Raw genomic sequence first — 17182 nt, 5'->3', positions numbered from 1 at the left:
CCTGCTGCAGCATTTGATGACACTGGTAGTGAAGTTTCATGACTCCTTGCAGCTCTTTCTCAGTACTAACTTTCAACACCAAAGAAGAGCAAATTGCTACATGATTTTAAGCACTTTAATATAAAGACAGACTGTTAACACATGGCTAATTATCTAAAATTGGCCTCCTTTTTCCTCATGCTAGTGTGCTCTGGGTTTCAGTGGTGGGATGGTTTTAAAGATGGAGATTTAGAGGTTCCTGGAACCCGAAAACTCTACACTTGAACATATTTACTCTCTGGAAGCACTTACCCTGTCTATGAAAGCAGCAGAAAAAGCCAGAGGCTGAATCTACGGACTGTAAATTACAAAAGTCTGTCTCCAACCAATATTGCAAAGCCTCACATTTTGAAACATGGCCAAAATGATAATGACGAAACAAAACACCAACAAAGAGAGTCTGAGCTTTTCTTGTTGAATCCAAGTGAAAAGGAATTTGGTTCATGTTTAGACTGCCTAAGGCACAGTGTGGGGAGCTGAAAATTGCCCTTTGTATCAGACAGCTGTAGGGCACCTCCAACATTTCTACTTTAACTTGCTTACAAGTGATGGTAGCTAATTGATATCCTGTATTATACCTTTACCATGACAAAGGATGTTTAGAATTATACGCAAAAATGCTGTTTGCATGCAGGTTACCACTTTATGCATGTGACTTGCTGACTGGACAGCCCTGGGGTGAGTAGAGGGAGGGGAAGTGCAGGCTTCAGCTCCAATTTTTTTTTTTTGTTCATTAAAACAACAGCATTGATTTTCCCAGGTCAAAGCCAGGCCATTTCATGCAGCAAATCTGTGTTGAAAGGGATCAGAGTAATCATTTTTTACACGCTTGACTACTGCATGCCAGCACTGAGCTTTCAGCCACATGAACATAGGAATGATTTAATAGAGGAAGTGGCAGCAGGCTATTGTGCACGGTGAAGGCTCCATGTAACATGCATGACTGAGTTGCACACCATTAGGCTGGGTGTAAATAAAACCTGCTCCTGACACTGCCACAGAATTAGCTCACTGGAATGCCTCCACCACTGTCCTGTTGGGAGCTAATGGTCTGGCTTCAGAGCCCTTCCCCCTCCAGCCTCTGCCTTTGCTGTCCAAGTGACTGGAGCAACTCTTCAGTGCAGTACCGTAGTAATAATAACCAGCTTCTTAAATAATGCCACAATGCTGACAAATACCTGTTAAACCAAAATCCAGCCTGAAGAAAGAGAAATGTTTTGAAGAGACTCTGGTTGGTTTTTTTTGCTAGGAATTGTGGGCGATGTGCATCTTCCCTGGAGCATCTCCCAGATTACTTGTCAACCTGCCACACCGCAGGAGGCCTGCTTTCTGATCTGGTTTCAACAGTGCTCATTCACCAGCTCTAAACTGCCCTGAAAAGCTCCTTTTAAAATAAGACAGTAATCCAGAAAGCAAGGTTAAGAAATGAACTGGGTAGATAGAAATGAACTGCACAAACAGAAAAAAATTAGAAGTTGGCTGTATGTCAGCATATTCCTCATACCGGTACAGAAACATATCTAGTATAGGTGTGGATGGAATATTATAAACAAGCATTGCTTTATTCCACTATACAGGAAATAGTGGTTTCTTGTCTCAAGTGTCCTTGTACTTCTTATCAATTCACAGCAGTGGGCTTGCATAACAGTCAATACAGAATATGGCCTGAATTATTTTACAGTGAGATGGACATAGAAAATTTTCTTCTGAATGATGGATCCTCTCAGTGTATCCTGTTCCAGGTGTTTGGGTGCAACATGGTCCTTTCTGTGCAATCTGTGTAATCTGAGTTGCGAGGATGAGCGAATGCTGTTTAGATTTTCTGGAAATATATGCCTTGGTTCTTTGGTGTTTGGAATACTGACCTCAAGATGGCCACCCTAAATACTTCTGGTGAAGTCCCCACATCATCAGGGGGGCCTTCCACTCGAAAACATTGGCAATGACTTCCCCTTCAGGAGGGGAACAGTGCAAACTGTATGAATATGCGTGAATAGCTGTGTGTTCTGCACTGGGCAAAGTGCACTATAAAATAAACTAGGAGAAAGGAGGTCAAAGGAAAGGGGAGGAGTTGGTTCAGTCATGGACAATTGACCATAAGGGCAGATCCCACTAGGAAATAAGAATGAGAGGCAAAGTCAGCATCACATTTTCAACTCAAACAGAGCAGGAGACCTGTTGTCAGACAGCGAGGAGCAGGGGAAACAGGATAAATAATCTTAGCTAGTAAGCAAAGTTTGATGCCACAATTGACATTGGTGCTACTGCTATTGGAGGCACAATACTTCTCAGAAATAAAGCCACAGAAGGAAGAGTGTGAGCTTACGGGTACTTCTCTAGTTAGCTAGGTCTGGTTTTTGTAATTTCCCTGGACTGTCTGGTGAGAAAAACCAAAATGCTGAAGAACAGGTTCTGTACAGAAAGGCAATTTTACATCCCATAACATTAAGTGCTGTGGGGAATAGCTTTGGCTCCACATCCCGCCTTTGAGCACACACTATAAACTTCTGAAACTATGATATATCAAGTTACACTTTAATTTTCTGTTTGAAGCACCTTGAAATTTCTAGGACAGCAGTTGTTTTGCATCCCATTTGGATGTATCCTGCTTTGAAGAGATATGCATCACATTGTTTTTCATTAATATTTTTTATTTGCAGTTTTTGCCTTTACCTTTTTCACAGAAAAGATGCTCATTCTGGAATGTGTGGTTGGAAAGCAGCCTAAGGGGAACACTCCAAAATATACAGTACTTAAGCAAAACCAGACTTTTTAGAGCTTTTGCCCTGGTCAACACATACTTTTATGAGCACACATCCTTATGCAGTTTGGCAATTTTGCTGAGGTCAGTGTGTCTTCTTATCCTTAAAGTTACCCTCACATTCCTTGGTCTGTATTTCTTATACCTTAAGGCTCCTCTGGGCTTACCTTTCCTGAAATATGTTGTGGCTTCAGTGCCACTCTTCATTCAGATCTACTTTCACACTGCACACCTTCACTGCTGTGCTACTCTCTTTATCTTAAATTTAACCTGGCCAAACCTTAACCTATAGCTTAAAGTAGAGCAAAGGCAAATCTTGTATCCTGTGTATTTTCATGGCCATTTCACAGCCTGATTATTCATACTCAAGCTAGGTTCAAGAGGGGTTATTCTGAGAGTGGATAAATTCAAACTAAGCGAAAAACATATCCTTCAGGGCATTCAGCAAATGGCATGTTGCTTTACATACTGCATGGTCATAAATGAATGTGTGGTTATTCTGCCCTGGGTTCATTTTACTGGCTTTCTTTCAGATTGATTTTTGGTATAATTTTTTTTTTTTTAATGGAGGAATGAATTCTGTTTACATGGTGGGAGGGTCAGGCAGTTTGCAGAGGTGGGGCAGAGGTGAGAGGGTGCTGAGAGCTGCTCCAGTTGAGCTGCCTGGCTGCCCACTTTCTTCATGAGTCATATGTGGGGAATAGTGTGAGGAGTGGTGTGCTGTAATTCCCACAAAACATGTTATTTATTATACAGTCAAAATTGATGAGACCCTAACTCCATCAAGTGCACCCAATAAATGTGGGACTTCAGATGGATATTTTCTATATGAATGGAAAGCTGCATTAATTTTAACAATTTAATTGTTGTGTGTTATGGATGAGCAAGCTGTCAGCTGCTTTGTGACACTTACCCCAAAGCTCTGCTTAGGCTGTATCTCCTTACTGATCCCAGTTAAGGTAAAATAAGAAAAAAAACCCAGGGACTGAATGGACAGGTCAGTGACAGAAGTCTCCTATCAAAAGACACCATTATTTTCTGTACCTGGGTGCAGTAGTTTAGCAGTTTAGGGAAACTTGGTTTGATGGGCAGGTTGCTAGGCCAATTAAACAAGCTGGTAAAGCCGCTGTGATGTACATATTTAAGGAAGAAGAGACCTTGAGAAGTTCCTTTTCCTGCTTGCCCTTTTCTGCTCAACTATAGCAGAGGCAAATAGGTTTCATGGTGCTGGCACCTAACCAGCACCAAACTGTGACACTGGGCTAATAAACAGCCTATTAAACAGTGCATGTTTAGAACAAACTAGATCCAGTTTTGCCTTACTGGAAAGAGGAAGAAGATCTTTCATTTTAATTTCTCCTCAAAGCACTCTAAGCCTCACAGAAATCATCCTGAGTCAGCATTCAGGGCTCAGATAAACAGACATCTCTTTCTCCTTTGTGTCTCACACAGAGGTAGCCAGTGGAAGCCCTGTGCAGGTTGCCCATGTGCCAAAGGAGCCCCTTGGCAGAGGGTGGTGAGGCAGCTGTGTGAGGCAGCTCTGCCCTTCTGCATTGCCCCAGTGCACCCAGAGCTGCAGCCTGGCCTGTTGTCATAACCCACAAGCGATCCAGACACGAGCTCTGGCTAGAAAAACATAATGAGTTAATGTCTCCTGCCACTGCTGCAGTCTCAGCTGCTTCTCTACCAAGGGCTAAGCGCTATTAAACGAAGCCTCAAGTTGGAGCCCTCCTTCTAGACCGCAGGCTTCTGCTTCCCATTGAGCCAAATGGATATGAATGGGAACAAAATGCAGAAAAATTTACCATCATCCCTCTACTTCATACCCCAGCAATCTGTTTTGCTTTGCTCCCAAGTAGGAGCCTGATGCTGTTCTCGTGGCAAGGTGCATTGGAGCCATCTACCTGCATTCCCAGAGAGTCTTGGACCTGGACTTCCACTCTGGCTGGAGTCACTTTTTTCCAGTGGGCTGGCTTAGAAGCGCCTCATTGCACAAGAAGATGGTTTTAACAGCCACAGTGGGGAAAAGAGGAAGACAATCAAGCATCACAGCAAAAGGCACTACCTTAATCATAATCCAGCCATGCATGGAGAGCTGGGCAGAAGGAATTTCCAGTCTGCTCAGCTGCTTTCTTGAAATGCTAGAGCTAATCTGAAGGCATGTCAGGAAAGGAGATGTGACCATTATTGTGGGGCAGAAAGTAAAAATAATTAACAGCACTGGGTGCATTAAACAGAAGGTCAGATCTGATGCTTGTAGATATTGCTGTCTCTAAAACTTGTCAAACAGCAGAGAGATTGTATTTACACTCAGACAAAATTTGAGAGACTGCTCCTGTGAGACACCATGGCCAAAAGCCTCAAAAATATTTAAAAACATATTTAATGCCTGAATCCTTTCGATCTTGAGTGCTACTAAGATGATACTCAGGGCCCTTCCCATCTAAGCAAGCGGAGGTCTTGTTTCCCAGGAGAGGCTGAGCCTATTTCAGGATCTATCCCTGCATGTAACAAAATTGAATAGTGCACCATGGTTTCTCATCCCCCCTTCAAGTATGCAGTTGCTCTCAGCATTTGGTTACCTTTCTCTAGCACTGCTGACAAGAGCCACCCTTAGCATTGCAGCTTTTTGGGGTCTTCCCAAACTGTCTCTCTTGTTGTTGTCAGTTTTTGGCTATGGTAATATGTCAGGTCTTGCTTTTCCTTTTATCAGGATCTGACTCTTCTCTTGATCAGGCAGTTTAATCTAGAGATTAACTGAAATGCATTTAAGGTAGGGGAATGCTGACATTGTCTTCCAGTGACTGGTACCACAGAACTAAAATAACTCCTGCTTGCTGGTATTTGTAAGGCTTCATTTGTTCTGGCATGAGTTTTTTTGCTGGGCTGCAGTTTGAGCAATAAACACAACTATGGTAAGTGTCATAGGATGGGCAATCCAGATCTCAGGTTGTTAGGTATAAATGGGCCTTGCAGGGCTCCCTGTCTACCCAGAGCTCTCTGTCAATCAGCTCTGGCTGTGCTCTCTTTTTCCTGCATTTAGTTATCTCAGATGCATCCAAATAAAAACTCTGTAGACTAGGCTTTCCAATAGACCATTCTCATCCATTTTAAAGCTAGAATTTAAAGGTTAATTACTGGTCCCTAACACAGACCTACTGGTTTCTAGCACAGACTGTTGTACTCTGAAGTTATGGGATAAGATGTGATAGTTCTCAAAATCAGCACAGAAGCAGACTCCCATGAATGAAACTAGGCAATACTTTGCTACTTGCAAATCCAAAAATCAGGCAATCCATAGACATTTTGGGCTTTTCTTAGCTTTTATTGAAGCACCAAATTGACAGACATGTTGAAACTATTTACATTCAAGTCTCAATAAATGTAATGTGGGAAATTCCTATGAATGATTTTATCTTGTTTTTAAAATAAAATCTGCACGATCATTCGGCATCTCTTCCCTGCTGGCTGGCATCATTTTTGTACTTGCAGCCAAGAGAGTCAGTTAATAGTTTCATTCAAACTTGCTGGCTCCAGCTTTTGTTTTTGGCTTCCCCCATCCTTTTTATCCCTGCTGTGTCCTAGCGAAGACCCTGTGTCAGCTGCAAAACTTTTTGGTTTAGTTTTTTTTGTTTTTTTTTTTTAAACCAAGCCATTGCTCTGATTGTACTAAACCAAACAAGGAAATGCAACCAGTTGTTTTTCTTTTTTTGTGTGTTTTTGCTCTTTCCCACAACAAACCACTGTCATTAGGCCAGTGACATACATTTTCCTCCTTGCTCTACTGTAGGCCCTGACTTGGTATCTCACGTGGCAGACGCTTTCCATGCAGCATAGGCTTTATCAACCATGTACATCTTCAGCTATTGCAGTGCTCCCACTGGCTGTGCTGGTGCTGCAAAGCAGGATGAGTGTGCATGAGCACTGGTATGGAAGCAGGCACAGTGACCCTTCCTCCAGCCTCTGGGTCTTGCTCCTGTCTTGCCCATCAGCAGTGCTGCAGTAAGTCCGTAAATGGGAAATGTTTTAGAGGAATATTCTATTGAGTAGAGACAAGGCAAATGTAACAAAGCTTGGATGTACTTACTGCAGGCATTTTGTCCTCTCTACTGGCTTTACTGCTGCAGCCAGCCTACAGAAGTGTTGTGCAAAGGCCTAGGTGGTGCTATGCTGGCACCCAACTCCAGCACAGTAACAGAACTTGACTGTCAAAGCACTTTTTGTGCTGTGATTAAAAAAAGCTAAACCCACACCTCTCCTGGAGATGATCTGTGCAGAGACTGGCTAATGCTTGTCCTTTGACTGTAAGAGCCAGTACCAGTAAAGAGATAGGAAAGCTAAGCTAGACCAGTTCCATCCTGCTGGATGGGTCCTTCATCAGCTTACCTGTACATGCTGAGACCTAATCAATGGGGAGCAGACACAGGCTCTGTGAACTTCAGCGTACATGTGCCCTCTGAGTGTCAAATCCTGGAGTCAGGAACCAAAGAACACTGAGGGTCTCACTCATGGTGAGTGGGTGCTGCACGTTGCAGCTACAGCTCCCATGGCCTCCCTGGGTTTTCCCTCTGTTTTCTTCTATGTCTGAGAAGGCCAAATATATATCATTTGCAGACTTCTCTGCAATAGAAAGGAGAAGCAATAACTGCGCTAACATGCAATGGCACTTTCTCCACCTGCAGGTTCACAGAGGAGGAGGCTTATTCCAGCTTTATCCCTTGACACCACCTCCCCAGCAAGGAAGCCTGCCAACAGCCCCGGGGTCCGCTGGGTGGATGGGCCACTGAGGAGTGGGCAGCGGGGGCTGGGGGAGCCCTTTGAGATCAAAGTCTATGAGATAGATGATGTGGAGAGGCTCCAGCGACGGCGAGGTGGGGACAGCAAGGTGAGTGCAATCCATGTAATCTCCTGGGTGGCGTAAATTGCAAAGGTCAGCACTTAAAACACAAGATTGGGAGGAGTATCTGAAGTTGAGCATTTTAGAGTAACGATGGATTATAGACTTTCTTATTATTCTAAGGCACTCTTTCTTCCTAGCCCCTGTCACTTGTTGAGGCTATTTGTGATGTTTGGAGAAACTTGTTGGAATGGGGTTTCCACTGCAATTCACCCACACAGCAGATTTGTTTACAGAGGAGAGTGTGGAATAGCGTTGAGACCTTCACACAGGCTTGGATGAGGATAGTTCTGTTACTGGAATTGCTTCCATGCTAGCACAGTTGTCAGCATGGTTTCATTTGCTGCACGTCCTGGTGGCTGCCACCCCTCAGAAGTCATGCGAGGCCAGGCTGGCTGTCTCCAGCACTGCACCTCATGCTGTTACTGTGCCCCAGATCTCTACAGAAAATATATCTTTTTTATTAATGACTGTGAATTGCTAGAGCTTTTCATAACATACTCCCTTTGTTTAAGGATGTTTCAAATTTGATATTGCTACCAGTTCTCTTATTTTAAAATATGACTAATGCATTACTTATGCACCAAGCACAGGGGTGTATTTAGGCTTTCAATGCAGCAAGCAATGGATTTCCTACTCCCAAGAGCTCAGATTTTCTTAGCCAACCCATGGTGAAAAAACAGAAATGTTTTCCTACAGTTAATCTAATTTCAAGATGCTGCCTGTTATTAATTATGATGTTTTATTATTAACTACCATTGCAAAGTCTCCAAAGCTCACTGATGGAAAACATGAAAACCAAACAAAAGCAATAAAAATAAAGCAGATGATGGATGATTTCATGCAGTGATTCATATGCTTCCAAAATAAATGGCTCATTGTCAGTATTATTGATTGGAAGATCATTTCACTGAATGGACCTGGGTATCTCTTCTCCTCTTCACCTATTTCTTCCCTGCTGCTTTTTCCTGGCTGACAGGAGGTGATATGTTTCAATGCCAAGCTGAAAATCCTGGAGCATCGCCAGCATAGAATCGCTGAGGTCAAGGCCAAGTATGAGTGGTTAATGAGAGAACTGGAGGTGACCAAACAGTACCTGATGCTGGATCCTAATAAGTGGCTCAGTGAATGTAAGGACACTGTTTTATTGCCTGAACTCATAGGTTTCCTTTGGTTTGTTTAATAGGGGGGATGGAGGGAAGCAGAAGTATCTGGTAAGAGTGAGACGTAAGCTACTGTTTGTAAACTAAAATGAACCAATATATGACCTAAGGGCAAGCTTTAGATTGACTGTCTTTCTAGAACTAGTTCCTATAATTCTTATTAAATGTTGACAGTAGAACTGAACAATCCTTTTTGCCTGAGAGCTGAATGTTGAAATGGGACAGCATTCTAGTGGTGGATATTGCCATTGGTAGATTAACGTTCACGCGTTTCAGTCCACAGCTCCTGAAAATGAGATTTTTTTTTTGGCCTCAGATCACTCAAACATATGAGTAATATTATAAATCTGCTCTCCTACAACAAAATAACGCTGTGGAGCAAACTTGTCCCTTGGCAGCAGTGGGCTTACATGAAAAATAAATTTGGCCCATTTTTTATAACTATAGATGTGTAAAGTTCAGAGAGCTTAAAGGGCATTCACATTCAAATGAAGAAGGACCTCAGCACTTCTAAGGAAAAAACCATGAAGAGTACTGCAGTAGTTATACAACAGTTTTTAGTATTAGCAAGCAGATAAGTTCATATCAAAGAGTTCTAGAAAGAAACCCACAATGTGCAAAAGTTTACTTAGGATAATTGCAGGTGGTGAAAGGAGGTTGGCTGGTGTGTTCCCTTACAACATCCTACCTCTTCCTTTGACAGTTGCCTTAAGTTGACACCAGACTGGTACATCCTGCAAAAAAACCACAGTACAGGTTTCAGAAACACTATAAAGGAAGAGAGTTAAAAAGGACGGTTTTAAAGAGAGAGAATTTGCTATACGTTGCTGTCCACTTACTGTATGATGCCTTTGCTTCTGATTCCAGTGTGGTAAATGCGGAAAGCCTGAAGGATTGCACAGGCCTCAGGGACCAGACAAGATGGGAAGTACTGGCTCAGACAATGTATCTCATACTTGGCTTCCATGGAAGCTGCTGGGCACCTGTGTTGGAGTGATTGATGTGTGTACCTTCCCTTGCCTTGCTTGAGTGGTCTAGAGAGAATCACATGGAATAGGGAGAGGTGTGAGGAACAGGGAGCTTAGAGGTTTGTTTTTTATTCCAAGTTCTGAATTCAACAAAGGAATTGCCCTCCCAGGAGAGAGCAGCTATTTGAAGCTCTTTCTGGTCAGCAGAATGTGTGAGAAAGTCAGCATGCTTAGCATTCAACATTTGCTGGGAGGATGATGGAGCACAGCAAAGGCATCTGCAGTTCTGGTGAGGATGGCAGAGCAGATCACTCCGGAAAGCATCCAATGCAACTTTAAAGTATTTTTCACTATGGACAAGCTGCTGTGCCATTTTGATAGTGGTTAAACAGAAAAGGCAACTTTTAATGACAGTGGCAAGCCCCAGATAATGTTGTATAATGATGTTGTATAATGTATGATGGGTTTGAAGACTTGAATTAGCTCTGACTCTCCCACCAGCCATCACTAAGTTTTGTCTACTTTCCCTATCTCTGTATTTTCTTTCTCACAGTTGATCTGGAGCAGGTATTTGAGCTGGATTCTCTGGAATACCTAGAGGCCCTGGAATGTGTGACTGAGCGTTTAGAAAACCGTGTCAACTTCTGCAAGGCCCATCTCATGATGATCACCTGTTTTGACATCACCTCTAGACGCCGATAAAGTATGAACCTCAAGAGAATTTCAATGCGCATCTCTGCCATCCTCCTTTTCCCTTCCAAACAGCATCCCAAAGACAAAAGAATGAGGATGAAGGTTGGAGTCAAGTCTCAGCTGTGTGTATGAGAGATTTGCTATACTATACAGAGAAGTAGTATTAAAAATACAGACAGAACAAGCATGGAAAATGGAGATAGAAGGTTGTTGATACTCTTAGCCTAAAAGAGCACTTTGCAGAACCTTTTAAGGACATGTCTGTAAATAAGAACTACTGGCAGAAGACACTTCTTTCCCTGCATTAGCTGAGGAAGGAGGAAAGGTGGCTGTGGGACTTCCATTGAGAGGTTCATTAAAAGAAAACCTATCCAGAAAAACTGTTCAAGTGCCTTGCAAATCTTTGTTATCCAAACATTTATGTTCATACTTTATTGTGTACAGATGGTGCTAGTCAAGAAAACAAAAAGGAAAAAAAAACAAATACACTTTTGAAATGTATTTACAGCTTGTTTTTCTCTTGGTGTTTTCTCCTATTTCAGACTTGCTGTTTCTAAGTAACTTGTGTTTGTAGAGATATTTCTTAATCAGTACAGCATATGAATAAATGTTAACTGTCTTTTCTTGTTACCAGAGTAAGGCCACTCAAAGAGAAATTCAGCTTTCCCAGATGACACAAAAATATTTCTAGCAGAGAGTAAAGGTTGTTTAAATGCTCTTCTGTGCTCTCTTATATGCTGGAGAACAGTCATTTTCCCAGCCTGTAGGTTTTGCAGTGTATGAGAGAGAAGTGACATTACTGTGAAGTAAATACCTTTTCAATTTGATCCAACTCCCATAACTTGTTTTCTTGTTCATATATGTTTTGCTTTGTACTGGCTGGAGTTATGAATGAGGAGGTACTTTGATCCTAACCCCTTTTCTGGTGCTAATAACTTGCTAGAAAATTACCCTTTAGTCCAAGGGTTCCCATGTTTATCAGTCCAAAAATGAGTGATTTACTCTTTCTTTCTTGAGACTATGACTGGTAAAATTTAGTTTTGCCTCTTTACAATATATACCACTGCAAAACATGTTTTGTCAGCTTCTGATCCCTGGCCCAGTGTGCCCATAGTCACAGATGTACCTGGGAAGTGCAGTCTCTGCCCAGCTCAGCACATCTGGAAATAAAGCAAATGAGTAGATGCAGCGCTTCAGGCTTGTTGGCTATGGCATCTTTACTAATCCCCAGTAGCTGAAGCCATGGCAACATTCACACTGACATCAAAAGGACAAGGGTCTGCACCTCCATGCACATCCAAATATTCTACTAGTTTGCCTCTTTATCTACGAAACAGTATGTAGGAAGGAACATCCTTTGTATTTCATAAACAAATGTGCAAAATCTGCATTTTAATTACATGTGAGCATGAAGAATTATTTTGTTGAATTAGGTTTCTTATTCCTCTATATTGAAATAAGCAGATTCACAAAAATTCCTCTCTCACATACATTTGTGCTACCTCCCTGTTGCTTATGAGGAAATAAGACTCTTATATAATATACTCAAAATGCATCAATTAACTGCTGTAGTTAAGTGCAACTCTTCTTTTACCTTGTATCAATGCTGTCTTACAATACCCCAAGCAGCAAGTCCCAATGGAAAAATAATACTGGTAGATTTTCTAGTGGTTAGGTGAACAGAAAAGCTTTTTTAAAAAGTAGAAATAACATTTGTATAGTTTTGTTTTCTTTCAGTGCTCTGCAACTTGTAATAACAAATCTTACTCTATTACCCTTATCGCTGGATTTTGTAGAAAATTCTACTTACAATCCATAGGATTATATGGAAGGGGAAAAAAGGTCCTATGTGAAAGTCACTTCCTAGTCTGTTCCACAGCAATTTCTTATCATGAAACTTATATTCTAAGCAAGTATTAAAGACATATCCCTTTCCCTCTCAAGGAAAAAAAAAGCCAACCAACTCTGAAAATCCCCCCCAAACAATGCAATTTAACTGGCTTTATTCTCTTTATAGCAATTTCAGTAGCACTTATTATGTATTGCTTCATTGGAGGCCATCTCTTCTCTGCAGAGCCCCATGGATTGAGTATAGCTGCAGAGAGCCAAGGCAATTGTCCCTGCACACAGTCTGGGACTTACACAGGAGTGGTGATGTTTCTATAAATCAAGCAGACACATTTCAGAGCTATTGTACAATACCTATTGCATGTAATATTCCTCCCCAACATTAACTCAATTATTCATTGACTCTCAATTTGGTACTTCTGTAGCGTAGGAGGCATAGCAAAAAGCACATGTACCTAACCATTGCATTAAAGAGTAAGACCATATGTTCACCCTGTTTATCACAATGGACAAAAATTGATTCCTGAAACCAAATTGATTATGCCAAGGATGAATTTTGCATACTAAAAATTATGTACTAATTGAGCAGAATCACAGTACTTACATCTATTTTATTTCTGAAGACCTAATTACAGTAGCCATTAACTCCCATAATATACTAGTATTCATATCCTAAAATCCATATGCATCTTCTATTTCTTGACTTTCTGTCATTTCATTTCAGAATTTGCCACTATGTTTTTAAGAGTTGTGATGGCTTAATAATAAAAAGGAATGAAAAATTTGTGGCACTTTGACAACTTTAAAATGTTTTCTTCTTGAAAACAGCTTTTTACTTCAGAATTTATATTATTATAATTCAAATATTTGCAAAACAGATAAATCAAAACATTCAGGACCTTATTATGAAATTGATCTTAGTTTGCAGTAGCCAGCATTTTAGAGAAGACCCATATACTTCTGCAAGTCATCCAGGAAGTCCCATTCTTTAAGGAATTGCCAGCATAATGCTGTTTTTATGCTGATTTTTTAAAAGGCATCATGTTGCCCAAAATACACAAGAGCAACATGAATGTAACGTTTCATCATTTGCACATTCGGAAATCAATCTTATTTCCCTGGGACAGCTTAGGCAGGAAACAGCAGTGTTAATGTAATTAGGTTTGAAGGTTAATTCTTTGTTTGCACATGTGACAGGGGATCACAGCTCTTCATTGTCAGGCTGTGTGACGGCTGTGGAACACCAGCACTGCTCCACATCCCCACCAGCACGTGCGGGCTCTTTCTGAGAACTGCTCCTCTTGGCATACGTGAACCTTATTCATACAAGGGACAGGAGCTGCTTTATAGCCATAAATTCAAGTGTAACCTTAGGCTGGAGACTTTGGCTGTGCTCTGGATTCAGATGTCCTTCTGGTCTGTGTGAGCTCTCACAGCAGGCAGAAGCTGTGCTGACTCTGGGTGCTGGGTCAATTTGTGCTCTAAGGGTTGTGGGAGAGCCCTAATTCCTGGTACATTTGTCACACGTCTTTTCTTTCACCATGCATGCCTTGCAGTTGCCTCAAAATGATTCCTTGTCAATTCATTCAGATCTAAGTAACCCAAAGTATTACTTTACAGAAAAGCAAGGAAGGAAACTTGTACTCTTCTTTCTTAGGTCTTTACTGGTCCTCTTCTCATCTTGCCTGCTCTGATAAAACTGAGGCATGTCTGCATTAAGAATCAGGAGAGTTATAGCAGAGTAAAACCAGTTGTGAGGAAAATTCATCCACCTGCCATTTTTGGGGTATCTACTGTTAGTTATATAGTAGAAGAGCATGCTTCTCTTCCCTATTTGACACCCCCTCATTTTGTGTAAAGGCTGCACACAGGGCTATTGCTGAACATCTTCTGTTTCCCATCCAGTCTTGGAAGACCCACTGCCATAAATCTTAGCTTCTGAAACTTGCGGGTCCATCAAATAGTAACTCATAACAAGCAATGCCATGATCCTCTGACATGATTCTTAGTGACAGCTGCAGAAAATGTACAAAAAAGGATCAAAGATACACACTGGCATTTTTTTCTTTTATCTCTAAATGTGGCAATTATAGAGGCTGAAACCTGGGAGTGATGCTGGGAGTAATAGACACGAAATCCCGTGTTTGCTCACAGGACAGACTCAGTCTATCTTGAAGTGTGGGTCTTATTTTTTCACTTTTTTCATTTATCTCAATAATATGGCTTGTCTTAAAATAGGGACTGTTACCTGTGGCATGGAATTCAAATGTGATGACAGGTGAAGAATATAGACTCTTTTACAAAAATCACCTTTCACAAATGTTTGTGATGTTGTTGCGTCTCTAACGAGCTAAAAATCATTGTGGAAACAGAAAGTGTACCCACACAGATAAATGCCCACAGCCTGAGACAGCCCCCTGGCACATTGTTGTGGGGAAGTGGCATGGCTGTTCACAGATGGCAACACAACCACTCCCCTTTCCTCCTCCAAGGAGTGCCTACAAAACCATTCCCCTTGCACTCACCTGGATGAAGTTAGCTTAAGCCACACTATAGGGAAAACTCATGGTTGAAACTCTTTCAAGGGCTTCTTTAAAAGGTTCTTTCTTACCCAGGTTCTTCAGCCTATGTAGCCAAATTGCTGCAATTTCCACATAGAGGCTGTTAAATCCTGTAAAAGTATTCCAGATGAACTACTCTGTATTTCAGTGTCATGAATTTAAGGCAAGATATTTTACAATCTGAGCTGTTTAACACAACAATTTCTGCATATGTTTGAGGCATACAGCATAGTTACATCAACTGAGAGCCTGGACTCTTGGTGGTCTATGAAGCTTTCTGTCTAGTCCTAACAGATTTCAAATTGTAAATTGAAGCTTCTGCATTGCAGAAGCAAATTCAATTCTCCTAAGCCAGAAGCTGAGTGACTGACTGATGCCAGTTCATATGATGGGAGGGATGGTTGCACAGCATCAGGGATGCACCAGCTCGCTGCAGAGATCAAAGCATTGGTACCATTAAATACTGATAGGAGTGGATGATGACCAGAGAGGCATTTTTCCTTAAATCCATGGGTGGTGGCATACCTTGCTTAATCCTCACATCCTCATGGTCTGTTTTGTAACTCCACAGGCTTTTGCATTGGCAACACACAGCAGTTTTTGAAGACATGAGGCTGGCTGTTGCTAGCTATCCTAAGATTTGAGAGAGGTTTCCAAGTAACTATAGCAAACAAAACTGTGAATGATTTGTCAATACAAAGTTAATAATCTCTCTCTCTCTCTTGCATTTATTGTGCACTCATCCCAGGGTTATCTGAGCTTCCATACCTACTCCTGGAAATAATAAACCATTTTATTATTGTCTTTATCTTTTCTTCTTTCTCCTTCTCAAGCAACCTTTCAAAACAACAACAAAAAAATTTTTCCTTGGAAATGTAGCACCCTTTTGCCACCAAATTCATGAACAGCAGTCTCGTGCTCACTTATGCAACACTTTGAAGCTCACAAAGGGCATGATGATTCTGCAAAGAATGGAGGTGCTGAAAGTGAAATAGTAGCATTCAGTAGCATTCAGCTATAATATTTCAAACTACCTTCAAACCCTCCTGGACAGGCAATAAAACACAACCGAAACTATCTTACTTTGAGTGGTCCTACTTAAGTATTGAGCAAACTTTATAATAATGGTAATAAATTGGTGCTTGAGGCAGTTTCAGCTATATTACATATTCTCTATATACTATAGATATGGATGTATTCACCCTCTATATTGTATATGTATGTGTGTGAGTATTTACATGTAGCACACATACATATATGTTTCATGTATGCATAGATACTAACTTTTCTACATTTTACGTCTTTCCCTCCCATAGCTGAAACTGCTGGTTACTAACATCCACATCCACATCACATTCTATGTATGAAGGATATAATTTATTTGTAAACTCAGGATGTTCTTGTTTTATAGAGTTGCTCGTATTTTATAATTTATTTACACATCATGGTTGGAAATGCTTATCTAAGTGCTATGCATTGAAGTGTATGTTTGCTAAATCCATTTCACTCTGTCCATGGCTATGTTCTTTCTCATTGTAACAGTGGTATAAAATAGGGCTAAGGAGGAGAGAAACTGATAGATAACCTCTGCTGGTCCCATCAGTGGGCAATTCCAGAAGAGGATGTATCAGTAGTATATATATATATTTTATCAACTAAATTTTATGGGGAAAAAAGAAGAAAGAACAGCATGAGGACAAGTTCAAAATGTGGAAAGTCACAGCCATTTCCAAGTTTGTCAACAAATGCATTGAACCTTTTGCCATTAAAATTGTAAAGTTTATTGTTTGCTGGCTAAAAAAAAATATCCCTTTTGTGGTATCTGAGGTGTGAAACATTGTCAAAAATATGATGTCTGAAAAAAAATCAAACTATAGTGGCATTAAATGTTTACTTTTATCTTACCAATATATCTGCCTCCTCCTCCTGACTCTTTTGCTTTAGATGAGAGCATTTCATGGCATTTCATATCAGAGAATGCTTTTGGCCCACAAGAGGATGTGGTATCATAACAGTGAAAGCGAGCAAGAGAGCAAGATCAAACCGAAAATTAAAATGACCAAAGGGGTTCTATCAAGCAAGTGTTACTAAGAAGCAAATTCACCAGAAAACAATGAGGAATTCCAGGGTTTGATAGTAACGATAGAAACATTACAAGCAAGCAGAGCACCAGTAACTTCTCTGCTGCTGTCCAGAAACAGAAAGCAAACACAGTCATAGACCTGAAATGGTCAGGCTTTTACATAAGCTGG

General features: G+C 41.0%; 1 protein-coding gene across 1 annotated transcript in view; it reads left to right on the top strand.

Moving 5' to 3' along the window:
* Window positions 1-16840, top strand: part of KIF26B (kinesin family member 26B) — a 295183-nt gene extending 278343 nt beyond the window's left edge. Inside the window, exons 13-15 of the mRNA XM_048298554.1 lie at window positions 7483-7685; window positions 8677-8827; window positions 10382-16840. Coding sequence (XP_048154511.1) covers window positions 7483-7685; window positions 8677-8827; window positions 10382-10530 — 503 coding nt within the window. The 3' untranslated portion in view covers window positions 10531-16840. The remainder of the gene's footprint in view (window positions 1-7482; window positions 7686-8676; window positions 8828-10381) is intronic.
* The last annotated feature ends 342 nt before the right edge of the window (window positions 16841-17182 follow it).

Source organism: Corvus hawaiiensis, chromosome 3, assembly GCF_020740725.1.
Source record: "Corvus hawaiiensis isolate bCorHaw1 chromosome 3, bCorHaw1.pri.cur, whole genome shotgun sequence".
NCBI lineage: Eukaryota > Metazoa > Chordata > Aves > Passeriformes > Corvidae > Corvus > Corvus hawaiiensis.
The sequence above is the reverse complement of the archived record's forward strand: the minus strand, read 5'-3'. Positions and strand labels throughout refer to the sequence as shown.